The 17,950-nt window shown below is 36.9% G+C and overlaps 3 protein-coding genes across 4 annotated transcripts in view; 1 reads left to right on the top strand and 2 right to left on the bottom strand.

Moving 5' to 3' along the window:
- The window catches only part of LOC115629836 (integrin alpha-PS2), a 62,930-nt gene extending 50,035 nt beyond the window's left edge, over window positions 1-12,895 (bottom strand). For both annotated transcript variants that reach the window (XM_030526412.1, XM_030526413.1), the window contains exons 1-2: window positions 12,813-12,895; window positions 7,784-8,169 (exon numbers count right to left, since the gene is read on the bottom strand). In XM_030526412.1, the coding sequence (XP_030382272.1) occupies window positions 7,784-7,968 (185 nt within the window). In that variant the 5' untranslated portion in view covers window positions 7,969-8,169; window positions 12,813-12,895. The remainder of the gene's footprint in view (window positions 1-7,783; window positions 8,170-12,812) is intronic.
- Window positions 12,896-15,030: 2,135 nt separating this feature from the next.
- LOC115629799 (39S ribosomal protein L22, mitochondrial) lies at window positions 15,031-16,198 on the top strand. The gene is made up of 3 exons (XM_030526361.1): window positions 15,031-15,409; window positions 15,567-15,780; window positions 15,856-16,198. Exons 1-3 carry the CDS (start codon window positions 15,128-15,130, stop codon window positions 16,074-16,076), a joined length of 717 nt encoding a protein of 238 aa, XP_030382221.1. The 5' UTR covers window positions 15,031-15,127; the 3' UTR covers window positions 16,077-16,198.
- LOC115629798 (zinc finger protein 782) lies at window positions 16,150-17,533 on the bottom strand. Its single transcript, XM_030526360.1, has 2 exons — window positions 17,317-17,533; window positions 16,150-17,260 (listed from the first exon to the last, which is right to left on the bottom strand). The coding sequence occupies exons 1-2, from the start codon at window positions 17,497-17,499 to the stop codon at window positions 16,196-16,198; spliced, it is 1,248 nt and encodes a 415-aa protein (XP_030382220.1). The 5' UTR covers window positions 17,500-17,533; the 3' UTR covers window positions 16,150-16,195.
- Between the last annotated feature and the right edge of the window lie 417 nt (window positions 17,534-17,950).

The following is a 17,950-nucleotide window of genomic DNA, read 5'->3' as shown; positions in this document are numbered from 1 at the left end:
TGGATAGGTAGGCAGGCAGCCAAGAAAGCAGACATGGCAATAATAATAATAATTGCAAGTAAAAATCGAATGCGGTCATTGAACATGGTAACCCACTTAGAGGCGACTCGCTGGTCGCGTTCCATGGAGCAGCATCTAATGAGCTGGCAGGCCGCTTTAAGGAAACTTGCGAGGCAACGAAAGAAAAGTTTGAGGAGCGAATAGTAGGATGCCAAGTGTGGTTCAAGGTGGCTGCAATACCAGATAGTTAGGCAGCACCTGTACGCTGTCTAACGGTCTGGCATGGTCTCGCTGCGTCTTATGGCCAGTTACATATTTGGCGAATTGGGTGAAGCGGCTGTATCGCCATTCGTGCGGTCGTTTGATCGTTTCATCGTTTGGTCGTATGGTCGTTCGGTCAGCCTTGTGCCCGCCACACTTGACCGTAAATAGCGCAGCCATTTGTGCGTTCTATGTTCATTTGCCTCTATCTGCCCCCCCCCCCCCCCTTTCCCCTCGCTCTCTGTCGGCAGCCGTTAACTGTGCCATGCACTGTTAAAACTTCTGGTGACCCCTTCCATATCACCGTTTCTGTCAAAAAAAACCTCAACATTTCTTCAAATGGTAAATAGTTTTCAAGAACATGCGGCCACAATTTGTACAGATTTGCTCCATTCTTTTGATGGACTAACCTAAATAACATTTTTGGAGATTTTATTACCTAATATTGGCAAGAAGAAGAATCAGTACCCAGATTTCTATGGAACATGTCGGAGACGCCTTTGTATAGCTTCTGTTCATTAGATATAAATTTTATTTTTGCCTTTTCACACTAAATATGAGTAGTTCTTGAAAAAAAAAACTATCATATCTTCATAGAGAATTAGAGTTAAGAACATCCAAAGCACTGTTTGTGAAAATTTAGATATATAATCCAGAAATTAAGGCAACTAAATGATTTCTAGGGAACATGTTAACTCAGAGGTGCAATGCTTTAAAAAAACAATTGATTCTTGTATATGCTTACAATCTTAATAATATTTCAAGTGAAAAATAAAATGTCAGGGTCAATAATTGAATAATTTCATCATTCTTTTTTGCAAGTGTATTGCAGTTAAATCAATTGCAATGCAGTAAAAGTTACAAAGCTTTAATATTAGCTTCTATTAATTGCTCTCAACGCTCAGCTTCAGGGCAAACCGCACTACAAGATGAATGGCAGAAACAGAGACAGAAACGACGACGAGATCGGCGATGTCTTGCCATATAAACAATAACCACAACTAGTTGCATATGCTCGTATGCACTGAGACGCACACACACACACATACACATACTCGTACAACCATCTAAAGGTTGGCGTGGACCACTTCAACAGAAACCGCCACAGGTTGGGACCCAAACAGTCCCCGCCCCCATTCTCTAGTCTAGTTGTTCCGCTCCCCACGCTGAGCATTTTTTTTTTTTCTTCTTCTTCTTCTGTTTGCACGCATTTAACACACAATTATCTCTTTATTCTGTGTGCGTTGTTAAACACTTTCCAGAAACGGTTAGGGTATACTATTGCTCTCGTAGCGCTACATCGTACAAGACTGCTGGGCCTAGATGAGAGATAAGTTGAGCTGAAGCTGTAGCTTCAAGAAGCGTTCTAAGGTATTCGTATCTATGCTTTTAATTTTATATACGAGTATATCTCGATAGTCACATTTGAGAACTTAAAAAGAGAATCCTCCAAAATATTGGACATTATTAAACTACTTTTATTCTGGTTTTATTTTGCAATTTGCTTTAAAACGTGCTCTTCCAGCTGTTTTTATAAATTAAGAATTATAGCTCATATTTTGGATTCGATTTCTTTACTAACTGAATTAAATTGTTCTTTTCAGCCCACTTGGTGATGTTATATATCAGTTATTTTAAAGTTTTTTTTTTATTTCACCAAAATATATAAACCTGAGAGAAGAACTTTTTTAATAAACTTCATTTTTGTGTTTGAAATAAGAAAAATAATAAAAATTGCTAAAAATTAAAATTATTTAAAATAAATATGTGAAAGAAAGATAGATCATTGAGGTCCTATGCTAAAGACTTTAAGACAAAGTTGAGAGTTAACCAAGAAAATAGTGAATTCACGCCCACTCAGTTGGGATGAGCCTCCTATTTATTGCATATACATTTTCTTTAATCTCAGTTAGCTTTAATCGCAATCTTATTTTAATTAAGTCGATTGATATTCAATCGAAATGTACAAACTCTGAGTAGCTATAATCTTATGTCCCAATTAATCACAAGTCCAGCATTTTCAGACAACAAATCTCTGCTTAGTTATAATCTTTCTGTGAAATTATAGGGAATACAGCTTAAAATTTCATACCGAAATGATTGATGGTATACATTTTGATTATGATTTGAATATGTCAGTTTTTGGATAAAGATCTTTTTGGTTCAAAATTTAATATTTTTAAATTTTTACAGGTTCCAGAGTATTGAAAATGTATAGCAATGTGTCGGATATAATTATTAGCAGAGCTCTTGAGTAGGCAAATTTTAGAGAGCATTTAAAAATTGTTTTAGAAATTAATATTTAAGATAATACCAGCATTTAGACTTTGGAAACTTTCCAAGAGCAACACCTAATGCTTTATAGTGTATGAGGTGATCGGTTTGTTCGCATTTCAGGTCTGTTTTCTTGTTACTTGTTAGTTGTTTGTAGCTTTTTGTTTGAGCATGTTTTGTATATGGCAATGGAGTCAGGTAATTTTCAGCTTTTAGCGCACTTAAGATCGCCTGAGTGTGATGAAGTGGGGTGTGAGGTGTGCGTAGTGGTTTAGAAGTGAGGGTTAGAGGTGGAGTGGGAGAGGGATGAGGGGGCAGGGGGCACACAAAAGTGCTTGCCCTTCAAAGCCCGTGCGAGTATCACTCAACGAGACGCACAGCATCGAGATACACGTATGTGTTAATTTGCGGGCACGCATATGTTTCGTTATAGTTTCCTACGTATATAAATATCTACAGACATACATACATGCATACAAACGTACATACTTGATAGGCATGTATAAGCATGTATCTGTGTATATACATATCTCAAAGTTTACCTGTTCGTGCGCTGGAAGCTGTGAACTGTGAGCTGTAAGCTGAGAATTGGGCACGCACTGAACACATTTTTGAATCTGTATGCGAGTGTATTTGTGAATGTGTGTGTGTGTGTATGTGTGTTTATCTTTGTGTCTGTTTATTGAATTGTAAACATTTTAACGCTGCATTTAAATAATCTTCGTGCTGCCACAGCAGATGATCTTCAAGCCATTAATATAAACATTGAGATTGGGGCGAGCTGCGTTTTTAGTTAGCAGAGTGCAGAAATAAAGAAATGCGGCTTTTAAAGTGCACTTAAAAGCTAAAGTCATATAAATTACAACAATAATAATAACAAGTCGGCACATTTTTCCACACGTACGCGATGCGATGCTGCGGCTTTGATAGCTCCATGGGCTTTATTTTATTTTTTTTAGTGCTTTTCTGCTTCATTTTTTTTTCTTTTTTTTTGCAGCCTAGCCCGAGCAAGGTATAGAAGCTATCGACGCCTCATATCTCCCAGCTGTCCATGTACAGCCAATGAACGTGTGAAAAGTCAATCTGCATGTGTGTATATGTATGTGTGTGTAAATGTGTGTATGTGTGTGTGAATGGCAGCTGATTAACACGCTCAACCATCTCAGACAGACAAGCAGCAAAGTCTAAAAGTCTAACCGTCGATCCATTCGTCGCCGTCTTCGTCGTCCTCCTTCTCCTTGGTCCATCTTGTCCGCCCGTCCGTCCGCTCGCCCCTCGCCTGTTGACGAACTTTCAAAGATCAAAAGGCTATCGCTCACATAACAGGCATGGCCAGCATACACACACACAAACGTACAGCAACTTAAGCGCAGTTGAATGCGCATTATTTAGCACCACAGTTCCCGCCCCACTCCCCCCCCTCCCCTCACCCCTTCCTCAACTTGCCATCAAGCGTTTTTATGCATATTTCCATGTGCCATAGATCGGTTAATAACGCTTCGGTTCAAAGGTAATATGCGCAGAGAAATCCACAACTCTCTAACGGTTTCATACAGTCTAGATACTCTACAATAGATTCTGAGATAATTAATTACTCGTAGCTTTCCAAATTGCTTGTAGATCGTACAGGAAGATATATGTATGTACTGTGAAGCGAGTCGGTTGGTAATTTGGGTAAGAAAGACTCTTTATGGATTCAAAGGATTGAAGAAGAGCACTTAGCTACAAATTCAAAGAAAGGGAAGGCTCTGAGAACAAACAGAAGACAGACTCATATTATTTTCAAATTGTTGCTTTGTTTAATTGCCCTAAAAGGACAATTATTAAATTAGTTCATGTGCCTTTAGTAGTGACATCTTAAATGGGGCTTCGAAGATTAGAATTAAATGTTATTTGAAGGAGTCTAGTTGACCCCGAAGATCAAGCGGGTGAAGTCTTTTGAGACGTGTATGATGCAAGAATGTTTAAGTGAGCTGAGAGCCGCTGGAAGAAAACAGACTAATCAAAATAGTGCCAATTCAAGCCTTTACTAATTTGCCATTGATAGCATGTTCTTCTGTTCAGCATTGGTTCAGTCTGGAAGAATGCGATGAGCTCTTCAAGAAATCTTAAGTAGACCTCCTAAAGCAAAGCTGCAACTTCAATTGGAATAGGAATTGTAATACCAAACCATTTTACTTAAAAATAACTTCTGAAAAACTAAAAAGCTTTTGGCATCCTTAGAATGAAAATTATAGTGTTGTCTTGAAAAAGCATTTACAAGTAAATACATACATACATCTACAAGTATAAAAATGTTCTACAAATCACTGCACTATCTTCTCATTTGTGTTAGGTTTTATCTTAATGGTGCTCCACTGTACCACTGTATCTGTATGTATGTATGTATGTATGTATGTATGTATGTATGAATGTAATTTAGTGCAATAGGACACGCTTGGGTCCATAAATTTTCGATGCGCTTGCTCTGATTGAAATTAATGGCATTTAGCGTTTTATGTGCTGAACGATGTGACAAGAAGACGGCATTAAACCAACAACAACAACAAGAACAAAATGCTATAGAATGCAGCAACAGCAAAAATAAAAACAACAAAAAAAATCAACCAAATTATCTTCAAAAAATACAAATGCAGAAGCTGCTGCTCGAGAGAAACGATAAACAATAAGAGAAAAGAGATGAAGAAAGTGAGAATGACAGCTCACCCATGGAGCATGTGCCATGAGCGGCAAATGAAGTCCAAGGTGTGGAATCTATACACAGACATATGTACATATGTATATAATATAGGAATGTTCAGATACTCACAAATATGCTTAAGTCTTAATAATCACGAATTTCAGCTTAAAAATATCACATTCGTCAGTTGAAGTATAATATCATGATGATGATGTTTTTTTTTTTTATATGGGGGTGTAGGATTTAGGGAGATGTTCAGCTTGTTTTTTATTTTCAATTCCCCGCCTTTGAGGTCATCAGCAAAATACTAAGTACTTGTATATATACATATATACCATATATATTGGGCAGCCAGTGCGGGTCATTAAGATAAAGCAGCTTCAATATACTCGCACATACATAAGTATATTTTAGACAGTAAGAACACTTATTATTTGGCGTGTCAAGTTAAAAGTTTTATTATCATTACAGTTCTTTGTGCTTCCCTTTCACTCTCTCTTTCTTCGAGATAAGATGCTGCAGAGTTCTGATTTGGTGGCTTATCAGACACTTATCAGGCAGCAGCCCGCAAAACCAAGAAAAACCCGAAAGTGTCGAAACATTTTATGTTCAAACTTTACTCTACCATATGTCAGTATATTAATGTATGTACATACATACATATATATGTGTACTATCTACCTCAAAGTTATGAAACTGTCTGACGGCTAAACTGATGTCAGAAGCGTTTACAATTATTTCACGGCTCATTATTTCCGGCGCGCTTGCGCATTGGCATTGAATTCTCCCCAAGAGACATACTCGTATGTATGTATGTATGTGCATGTACGAGTATATATGTATATGTACGACTATATCCATATGTCACTGTCCGTCTGTCAGGGTCGCAGTGAGCGACTTTAAGTCGTTTGCAACACCGGACGTGCGGCATTGCACCCAAATCTCAATTTACATTCCCAATGTGAGCGACGGAAGCGATACACACACATCTGCATATATATATGTACGTATGTATGTATGTACGGAGGAATAGGCAGCAAGAAGAAAAAGTTGAGTCAGTCTTCAAGATTTAACATTATCCAATCGTAATATTGATTGGTTAATTAAATTCCTTTTAAAAAAAATGTCCAACTTACTAGAAATTTAGAAAAAAAAAACAAATTTACAATTCCAACATTATGGAGGATATTTTAGAATTATTTGCCTGATTCCTATTCTCGTCTACACAAGAAATGAATTGAGAAGGTAAAGTACAATAATCAGAAGCAAGCATTGAGAGTTAATTTCAAACTAATTTACTCAGGATTTGTTGAAATTCAAACTGACTTATATGATAATACAAATTGCTGATTCTTTTCATTTTCTTAAACTCAGAAATCAATGTAATCCTTCTGGTATGTCTGGATCAAAATAAACCAATTTCAAAAAGCAATTAAGGGTGCTTTAGTTCTTAAATTTATGTCTTTCTTTTACGAATAAATTCAATACCGATAGTGATATCAATCAGACTCTCAGACCGCCAAAAAATGCATACAATCAGACGGAATTTCGACGATGTCGTCGAACCCAGACATTCTGACATGCATGCATCGATAGCTTCTTTTCAGAAATTTTCAATAAAAAAGTCTGAGATACTTGTGTAATATTGATTCCAGAAATAAGAACAGCTTTAAAACGAATGGTAATTTTCTGGCCTGCATCGTCCCAGTTGTCCCAAAAGGGTTAAAATCAGTTCCTTTTTGGAAACAAATTACTTTTAATCCAAGAAAAGGAAGCTTAATTGGTAGAAAAGCATGCACAAGTTAATAAAAGCAGGTCTTAATTGAAGAAAATATGGTAAGTATTTATTACTAAGATGTCAAGATTTAGAAAATATTGTTTTTGTCTTTTTAATTAAGGAAATAGTTCTTAGAAAAATTAGTGTATATTTTTTGTTAAACAGAATTCCAGTGCTAAATGATGAAATTATGAAGTTTTTCTTTTTTTTCGCTATTTGTTTTTTAAGAACCTTTTCTAGGAGGCGAAGATGAAAAATTTCAATACTTTAAAACTCCCTAGACATACATAAAGCCTAAAAAGGTGAGGAAAAAAAATTAAAGTATTTCTTGAGGTATTAGAAAAAGTTTATCATTTTCGTTCAACAGTTTGGAAAACATTGCTTTGTAGAAAACTAAATTTTACATGATGGGACATTATTTCTGAGTAAACTTTGGAAGTGGTAATAAATTTTTAGGTGTTGGAAAAATGTAAAGTTAAAATTTTTCCTACACAAAATCTTGTATATTATATCTCGAATGGGATGAACGTGTCTTGCATAATTTAAGTGTTCCTAATATTTGTACAAGAAATATTTATAATTTGAAGTAACTTTTTTTTAAGATCATTATAGTATAATCAGAAAGAAAACACTACTTTATATTTCCTTCACATTAGTGGCGAAGCTTATGGAGATATAGCTGGAAGATCTATATAGCATGTATTGTTCAATTTTAGATTTCTGATATATATATATATATATAGTATTTATGTAGATATATGTCTATAGTTGCAGTTTGGATTTGTACTTACGAATTGAAGTTGGAAAAGTCGTTGCGCGTCTTGTGTAGGGCGATGCTGAATCCAAACATTGAGTTGGGGGCGTGCCGATGTCTCACATAGCTGGGCAGATCGATGTTATAGCTCTGGATGGATTGCAGCAAACATAACAGCAGCGCGATCGCTAGCATCATCATTTTGCTTGTACTTCTACTCATCTACTGTGTAATATTTGTTGTGTTCCGCTCGATTATTTTTCTTTTATTTATTTATTAAATTCAATTGAATTGAATTCAATTTATTTTGTTGCTCCGTCTTGATGGCACTGTTTTTTGTAATTTTCTTTTATATATTTTTTCGATTAATTAAAAGATGATTTTTTTTTTAGTATTTTCGCATCATTTTCGTTGCTTCAATTGCTGTTGCATGGATGGAGGGTTTCGTTAATTGTAATAAAATGTTGCACACAAACACACGCAAACAAGTGTACAATTTATTGTTAATTCTTTTTTGCTTGTGATCTCAACATTTTCTCGCATATGCGATCGTTGTTGTTGTATTTGCTGCTGTTCTTGTTGTTGTTGTTGTTGTGTTGATTTTCATTTAATTTTATTTTTTTTAACTGTCGCGACGCCACCAACACTACGACCTTGGCCGAAATGACTTCAATACAAATACTACAACAACTACATATAATAAAAAACTTAAAGCGCTTGTCTCAGCGAAATTACAAAAACAACGCCAACAAGTGTGCGTGCGCCGATGTGTGTGTGCGTGTGTGCGCGTGTGTGTGTGTCTGCGTGTGTGTGTTTGTGTGGCAAAAGAACAACAGACGCGCGCACAACACACCAGCAATTTGAAAAAATCAAGTTTTGTTAAGAAAGAACCAAAAAAAAAAAAAAGATACGATATTTTCCAGCTAATATTTAAAGCTTGTTTAGTTTTTTGGCGCGCTCACAACAACAACAACAACAACATCGACCAGAAAAAGAACCAAAAGCAATGGAATCGCTCAGCTTCAGATTCTTTAGACACTCTATTCTGTCGACTGCCGCATTTTTGTCATTATCTTGCTGACGTAACGAGCCAAAAAGAAATCTCTCAAAAAGCCACAAAAAAATGAAATCACTTCGAAACAAGTTACTCAAATAAATAAAAGCAGAGACTACAAAAGAATTCGATGCAAACTTTGCAAAGCCAGCAACCAACAATGATAAGTAGTCGCCAAAGCGGCTATGGGAGATGCAGAGTATAGCGTGGGCGGCCAAAGCCTGAATTGTGGCACTCAGGTGCAACTATTACATACTATATATAGTATATAGTAGATCATATCTGTAATGTCTCTCCCCTAAGCAGGCGTAGGTAGTTAGTAGCAGACGAGGTTGGTTTCAATTAAAACGCTAAATTATATCGCAACAGTATAGAAGAGACAGTGTTCACAGTTTTCAAATGCAAAAAGCTAATGACTACCCTGATGTAGTTAAGCAATTATTTTGATAAAAGTTAAGCAAAAGCTATTGTGCCTACACATATATAAAGAATTTAACAAAGCAATTCTTTAATTTTGCAATTCATTAAATTGCTCCAGATTCCTTGAATTTGACTTGGAATTTAAAAAAATATGCTACTTTTAATTTCATTTTATACTAAATAATTGATATAAGAAAAGCTACACGTTTTCTATGAGGTGCGTAAGTAAATCTAATTGAACCTCGATTATTCGGAACTCTATTATTCACTAGGACCACCTGTTAATTGGGATGCTGAGCGCTTGATTGAGATGTCATTTATTTTTAGAAATAATGATAATATTTAGAAATCATTAAATCTTTGAATACATATAAAGACACCTATGACTTGGAGGGATCCCACAGTTTTTTAGAAACGTTTCGAATATTTTTCTACAATCTTTTTATGTTACAAATAATAACACTGTCTGATGCTATCCCAAGGTGAATAAAATGCAATGTTGATATCCCACCGTTTGCTATTATATCTGAAGATGAAACCATGATTCACCAAACCCAAGTGAAGAGTTTGGCTCTAATCCCAAGCAAATCGGATAAAGCAAATATGGAAACACACTCACAACAGATCCCAGTAGAGTTCTTCAAAAATGTTGACAAGCCAACAATTGTCCAGATATTTCACAGCCACACAAACTAACTTATTTAATTGCAAATCAAATAAAAGCTAAAGACTAAACCATCGTTTCAATACTAATAACACAATAATTGGCCCCCTTTTCAAAGGAAGAACTGGTTGCAAACTGGAGGAGAGAAAAAGAATTTCGATATGTCCATCAATAAGCGATTTAAGCATGATTTTGAGAGTTCTTTAAATTACAAAATGGCTCTACTGATAATCCAATATATGAGTATGTTTTCTGATTTCTTGAAAGTGTGGGCAATTGCCAATTGAGTAGGAGGGGCATGATGACTTTTGCTCTGCAAAATTAGAAAACCAAAAATATGTTGTGTGTGTGCAAAAAAATAAATTTGTGTGTGTGTGTGTGTGGGCGCCATAACGACATTTCATTCATAGACAAATACATACAACACAACTATACATATATACATATGTATGTATGTATGTGTGTGTGTGTGGCAATTTAAAACGAGTTGAAATTGAATTTGTTGCGCGCCATATGGCCAACTAAATGACTGAATATCGAATGAATGACTGACTGATGGACGGACGGACGGACGGACCGACTGACTGACTGGCCGGCTCTCTGTTAGTCCGATTCGATCGGTTTTTTTTTTTAATTTTGTTGTTGTTGTACTGAGACGGTCAACGAGACGCTACAACTCATATCTAGATACATTTAGTATCCGCCTCTCTGTCTTTATGTGTGTGCGTGTGTATGTGTGTGGCATTAATATGCAGACCCACGTCTTGGCCCACACATACATACTATAACACATATGTATGTGTGTGTGCGTGTGTGTGTGTGTGAATATTTAGTCAAAAAAGAAACAACACAATTGAAATGACACTGAACCGAACAGCGGCTGTGCTAATAAATTCGTAAAAAATTCTCAAAGCGAATCTTCCAATAACATGTATTTTTTAACGGCTGGACGGCAAGACGCGCTCAGCTTTCCAAATTTTGCAATAGTCCAATATATATGTATAGACGTATATAATTTTCTGTGTAACGGTAAACACACACACTCACGCACATACAGAGCTGGTAGCTCGCAATGATCACAATCTTTTAAAAATAAACGCTTATGTGGATGTGGATACAACTACATCGACGGACGAAACGCTTTTGCCGTAGATACTCAGAACTGAGAGATTTGTGTAGAACGCATACAGATAGAACGGACCAACTAACGCACAGCCCATTGGCGCCCAGCATCCAACAAATACTTGTATATACAAACAAACAAGAAAAAAAAAACAGAATGTACAAAAATATACACAATTCCAGAGATATTGACAGTGCGGGTCAGAGAAATGGAAATGGAAGCACATTAACCAAATGAGCTCCAAGTTTATGGAAGTAGAACGTTTTCTTTCAAACTAATTGAAAAACAAAAATTTTACAACTAATTTTAGGGTTAAACAAACGATATACAAACGAAACAAAATAGAAAACCCAACTAATCGAAGCATACAGCTGCCTAGACAATGCTTAATAATATAACGAATATCGAAGCTATATACCTAGATCTGGTCTAACGTACCACTTGGTACCACAGTCATACACGAACATATTTGAAACTCGCTGGGCTTTCTTACCTAAAAAATCATATCTATTATATTTTATGCCCAATCCTTTAAGTGGATTTTTAGTTAATTAATCAATTCATTAATTTCATATTAATGTAACACATTCCTATTCTAGTGCGCCCCATTGTGTTGTTATAAAAAAGTACATATGGTATACATATACGATTTTACGTTTCTACACATATATATGTACATATATGTATATAGAAAGACAGCATCTTGCTGAGGTGTGCATTAGTCATCGCCCAGAGTTTAAAAATACCTACATCTGACAAATTTTCAGGCACACTCATTTAAACAGGCGGGCACAATCAAAGGGGTTTTCTGCTATTTCGTAAAATCTCAAAAAAAAAAATACAAGTTCTACCCACAGTTAATATTTTGGAAAACCTAACAGCCTATAAAGTAATAAATAAAATGTTCTCTAATTTAACATTATTATAAAGTAAAAACTTTAAAGTTTCAAAATTACGAGGAATAGGTTAAGGTGATGGAAATCATTATAAGAAGGAAATCATATTCTTGTTGTAAGGGTTTTATTTAATTTCTCATATATAGTACAAATGTACAAATTTTAAACTGAAAATGCAGCTTACTGGCCGACATAAGAATATAAAAAAAAATGATTTATGAAATAGTGGCTAAGCATCAATGGCGATTGTGAAATGAATACGAAATCTATACAACTTTTTACTATATGGCCAAAATAAAAACTTCAGAAATAATAAAATATCGATCAGTGCAGAAATCAGACAAAGTACCAACAACTTTTTTGTTCAACGAAATTTATGAACCAAAGTTATATTAAAATCGGTGCACCATATCATCATATAGCTGTCATACGAATGACATCACAGTTTATATTAGTTGAATGGCGGCAGCGTGCAAAAGTGTGGGTACAGAGTACTCAAGAGTCGGTCTAAAATACGACTTTAACAATCCACTCGTTTTTCTCTCCGTCTATGCGCCTTTTATCGCGGAATGTAACTTAAGCTCTACTCCACAAATGTGGCAAAATATGCCAACTATAAATTGGAAGTTCACAATAAACAGGTACGACTGTATATTAAAGATCATAATTAAGAGCGCCAAATGTTTAGCGGCTGCGTGTATATATAGTTTCACGTGTGTGTATTTGTGTGAAGGTTAGAGTTGTTTGAGCGCACGAAACATTTTATTTTCAGTCATGATTATAATATTTTTTTTTAGCACCAAAAACTGTCGTTGCCATCTCTAAAACAAATATTGACGGCACAGGTGATGGCTTTATGCAAATTACATTCCACTAACTAAATAAATAAAGAAAAAAATAGATTCATACGTAACGCCCGTGCCCGTATTTTAGACGTACTATGTACATGTACGTTCGGCAGCGTTCTCGGAGCTCCCAACACGGCGGATAGGTAACGAAAACTGAAGATTGTATCTCACGTTGTCTCTCAGATTGTCTTTACGCGAACACACAGATACACACACACACACAGATGCACACACACACACACACACATATGTATTTAGACGCTTCGCGGCTACCACCTACTCAGAGATCGGTGGCGAATGGCGGGAAGAAGGGGGGATGAGCTGAAAATGCCAAAACTAAACATTGATAGCAAAAACGAAACTAAAATAATTTTCATTAGTTTCTGCCTTTTTTTTCTTTCGATTTCTGGTTATGTCTTATGTTTTGTTTTCGTATTCTCTCCATGTAGTTGTTGTTATTTTTGTTGTTATTGTTGTTGTGTGTGGGCAACAAATCTAGCATATATGTATAGCTACGAAGTAAAGTGAGTGGGTCGGAGCATATGGCATGAAAGATGTAAGTAATTTCCGTTACTCTGCAGCAAATTAAAAGCTAATTTCAAAACATTGGCCCCGAGTCGAAAAGAAGTGCATTTTTTGTGATAAAAATCCATACTTAAGGAAATACTTGTATGTATGTTCAAAGAGCTAAATAAGAAAATATACCGCGAATTATGTGTATTTTCTTAAACATTTATGGCCCATATACAAGTATGTTACACGCCCACACACACACACACATATACCCACATTAGGCGTCTATATATGTTACACTTTTATGTACACTAAAAACACCAATTTAAACAAATTTTTTAGCACGAAATCAGATTAATTTTTCGCTGTTTCTGTTAAGTGTAACTTTTGCCCTGGTTGTTCCGATGGCAGCTAAAAATATAGTGATTCCATTCAATATACAGTGAGACATTACTAAAACAAAAAATAATAATTAAATATAGTATTTAAAAAAAATATTTCACTAACTGACATTTTTTCTCTGATCGTGCCCGCGGCAGCTATATAACATATTCAGGCTTTATTTGATCTTTAATAAACCTGATCTGCGTATGGATAGGACAAGTCTGTATGGCTGGCCTGGTGTCCCTAGCTGTCGTGATTCAAAAGTTATAGGGGTTCATACAGACGAACATGGCTATATCAATCGTATGTATGTAAACGATGCTTGTTTAATCTTCGTGGCATATTCGTTCATCTTTCAGGTGCATTAATTATAAAGAAAATAAACAGTTGGTAAATATCACACATACGCCATATATGGCGTGAAAAGTTGCAATTGTTTGCATTAGGAATTGTAAAAAGTTATGACAAAAATGCAAATTTGTTTACAACTGCAATAACAACAATTCGCGTATCAAGCATCATCTGACAAAGGCAACAATCGCGCAAGTCGGGCAATATTATACTGTCGGCGAGATCTGAATGGCTGGCAAATTATTTATAGTGCGGTCGGTCGGGCGTTTGATATATTTCAATTTTTTTTCTTAATCACTTGCACTTTTTCATCACTTTCTTCATTTCGCTCTCTCTCTAGCTCTGTTTATCAATTATATTTAAAAAGAAAGCAAAAAAAATATATAAATCTGCCGATAGTAAATTTTTGTTAATTTACGTTACGTTGTAACGGTAAATTCAATGTTTAGTAACAAACCTAACGCGCACAACTGTTGCGTCTGACTGTAAATACGCAACTGAATGATAAAGGGGCTTTATTTGTGTTAGTTGGTCGGAAACAGTGTTGCCAACTCTTTAGATGGAAAAAACTGTTTTTGACGAGAAGGAGGATGAAATAAAGCAAAAATTTTTACCAAAAAAGAGTAATAAAAAGCTACATTTATTTGTACAAGAAATGTATCTTCCAAGGTTTTTTTTTATCACCTTGGTGAACATTTCAAATGATATTTACGCATTTAGATTTGTGTTCTCGTATGCACCTTCAAAAAAGGTCAATCTGCGCTATTGCTGTATGCTGAGCAACAATTAGGCACAGCGCTGCTTCTAAACGTATTTTTAAAAAGCCACATTTAAAAAAGCCGCTTTCCGCAATTTCGAATATTTTCCCGCTTTCATTTCAAAAACAACATTTGACGGGAAAAAATCCACAATGGCTACACTGGCCGCAAATCTAGGGTTCCACAACAACTTATCTTCGAGTAGCTATCGATTACAATCGACTAAAATGAACTTATCATTTTTCAACACTACGCTCAGCTGTGGCTGCTGGGCAGGTTACGCGATTGGCACGCACTTCGCGTTGATTTCTTTAATAAATTTTTCAAAAATTATTTAAATATATAAACCGGTCATCCATACTTAGGCAGAATGCACAAAATGTTCAAGCAATTCGGCCAATTGACGCTGCACTCTGCAAATAAGTTGCCAACAACAGCAACGACGACACTCCTGGCCACCTGCAAAATACTCTCCCCCGTCACCGCCCCATTGCTAAGTAATGGAAAAGATTTGCACACGGCAGCCAGCGCTGGCGGAACTGGAGCCCTTTGCAGTAAATGGAATAAACATAATCATGGACCACGCAAGTGGCTGGAAAACAATAAAACTGTGCATCCGCCACAAGAAGTGGATGAGGAGCCCCGCAAAGCGGTGAGTTCCCATTCATTACAACCAGAGATTAGAAATCGTTGGCTTTATTTCACAGTAAATTGCATATTTATCAAATGTGCATATATTTGACTTAATCTAGCCCATTTCCATTCGATAAATGACAGTAGATACGTCTAATCTTCTCCTGATTTTACAGTATGTTTGCCATATGCGCACCAACATTAAATATAGCCCTGATAAGATGTGGTATATTGCCGCCTTTGTGCGTGGCATGTCTGTGGATGAGGCGTTGAAGCAATTAAATTTTGTGCTCAAAAAGGGGGCCACAGATGTAAAGGAGACCATTTTGGAGGCCCAGGAGATGGCTGTGCAGCGTCATAATGTGGAATATAAAAGCAATTTGTGGATAGGTGAATAACCAGCAACTCCCATATACTTTCCATTAAACTCAACTAACTCGAACTTATTTTTCTCTGAATTTTAAGCTGAGTCGTTTGTCGGCAAAGGTCGTGTCTTCAAGGGCATCCGTCGCCATGGACGTGGACGGTTTGGACGTGTAGAGTACAAGCATTGTCACTACTTTGTGCGTCTGGAGGAAGGTGAGCCACCAGAGCATTATTATTTGCCGGAGCAACAGACGCCTCAGCAGCAATATGATCATTGGCAAGAGCAAATGCGCAGTCGCAAGATCATCAATTCACTGTAAACCACTTTGCGACTGCCGTCCTTCTATCCTGCCACGCCCACCCACTCTCTTTTGTAGTGCGTTTCAAAATGTGTGTCTATTACAAAAAATTTTGTTTATTAAATACATGAAAATGAAAGCTACACGACTTCTTCCTCGTCCTGTAGCGTCTCAGTTAATAGCTTCTCTATGGCCATTTCATCTTTATCAGTATCATCTTCGCTATCATTACCGCCGACCTCTTCATCTTCTGTCAACGGCTGAGGCATCTGCAGCTCCAGCTGACGAGCTACATTGTCCAGAATCGATACGTCACGAGCACGAACTCGCCCATCCACTTCCTTCTCAAGCACTAGGCCAGACAACTTGGATAAGTTTGATTTAATGGGCTTGCCAGCATCCTTACGTTGTTTACGTTTAATCTTTTTGGGCGGTGGCTCTTCCTTGAGCTTTTGCACTTGTCCAGTGTTCGGATGGTCCCTTTTCAAGTGCTTGGCCATGTTTTGGGCGCTGCTGAAGCAACGTCCACAGTTGACAGCCTGGCACTCAAAACGTTTTCCCACATGTGCTGTGAGCACATGTTGGCGCAGATTGCGTTCATAAGCATAGGCCCGGGTACAATTGGGTTCCTTACAAACAAACGGTATTGCTGAGCCCATCTCGTCTCCTTCTTTTGAATGTTTAGCGATTACATGCTTACTCAAATCACTGGGCTTGTCATAACAGCGATCACAGTGCCCGCACTTATGGCGATTACGGCCGTGTTGAGTCAAACGACAATGTCGTTGGTACTGCGACCATTTTTCAAATTTAAGCGTACAATTGTCACAGGAATACAATTTGCAGCTCCGTTCATGACTCTCCTGCTGCCATTTCTGATAGAAGCCTCGGCTGCATTTGCCACATCTGTATGGATAATCCTGCGTGTGTTTTGTGATCTCATGCCGGCGCAGCTTTAACTTTTGTGTGAATTTCGCTTCGCAATAGGCGCAAGAGTATTCACGTGGATGCTCGTGAGCCTCTCGCACATGACGCTGCATATTGCTGGCGGAGGTAAACATCTTGTCGCATTCTTCCAGCGCGCATTTCACCGTCTTTTGCGCGGCAGAGTCGGGACGCTCGTGTGTGGTGCGGAGGTGACGCTTTAAATGCGTGATAATGGTGTAGATTTTGTCACAGCCATCGTAAAAGCAGGCGTGCTTTTTCTGTAAGACATGTTGGGTTGATTAAATCTGGTTAATATCGTGCTCTTTTCACTTACAACGCCCGTATGGTGATATTCATGGCGATCCAATTGATCCAGACGTTTAAACTTTTCATCGCAGCCGGCAATGCTGCAGGTATATTTTGGTCCTGTGCTGTCGCGACGTGTTTGTCGCAATTTAAAATCCTGCAATACGCTCTCTAAGTCGCTGTCGGACGTTATTTGGACGTCAGGCGGCATTTTGCTACAATTCTATTAAAACAAACACAAACGGCTCCCAACACAATACACAACGTGCTCCTAATTAAATTGTTATTTTTGCATCAGCTGACAAACACGGCTGCCAGACAGCTAGAATTTGGAATATAACAGCACTGTTTGTGACCTAATTATATATATACATATACTATATTATGTTTTACACGGCATCAACAATGTTAAACCATGTTGTCTTTAAATTCGTTAATAATAATTTTATTTAAATAGGCTTTTCCGTAATCTAAGTAATTTTATATAAGTATCGAATATCGACTAATAGAGAATGTTAAAATCCAGTTAAAAAACAGGGCTGCAGTTAAAAAGTCGTCAACGTACTCATTCGAATTATGGCTTGTAAAAATCATAATGCTACTAGTCATCCACATCGGCATATGGAAACTCAACGCCTGCATATTTATTTATTTAGAAAATC

The sequence above is a fragment of the Scaptodrosophila lebanonensis genome, unplaced genomic scaffold, assembly GCF_003285725.1.
Source record: "Scaptodrosophila lebanonensis strain 11010-0011.00,11010-0021.00 unplaced genomic scaffold, SlebRS2 tig00000165-arrow-arrow-pilon, whole genome shotgun sequence".
Lineage (NCBI taxonomy): Eukaryota > Metazoa > Arthropoda > Insecta > Diptera > Drosophilidae > Scaptodrosophila > Scaptodrosophila lebanonensis.
This window is presented reverse-complemented; position numbering and strand designations above follow the sequence as displayed.

Bases quoted from the DNA above. Each gene is read 5' to 3' on its own strand.
- LOC115629799 (XM_030526361.1), top strand. From the start codon at position 15,128: ATGCACAAAATGTTCAAGCAATTCGGCCAATTGACGCTGCACTCTGCA. The intron at 15,410-15,566 runs GTGAGTTCCCAT...CTGATTTTACAG, and splicing joins ATGAGGAGCCCCGCAAAGCG to TATGTTTGCCATATGCGCAC. The intron at 15,781-15,855 runs GTGAATAACCAG...CTGAATTTTAAG, and splicing joins TAAAAGCAATTTGTGGATAG to CTGAGTCGTTTGTCGGCAAA.
- LOC115629798 (XM_030526360.1), bottom strand. From the start codon at position 17,499: ATGCCGCCTGACGTCCAAATAACGTCCGACAGCGACTTAGAGAGCGTA. The intron at 17,261-17,316 runs GTAAGTGAAAAG...CATGTCTTACAG, and splicing joins AATATCACCATACGGGCGTT to AAAAAGCACGCCTGCTTTTA.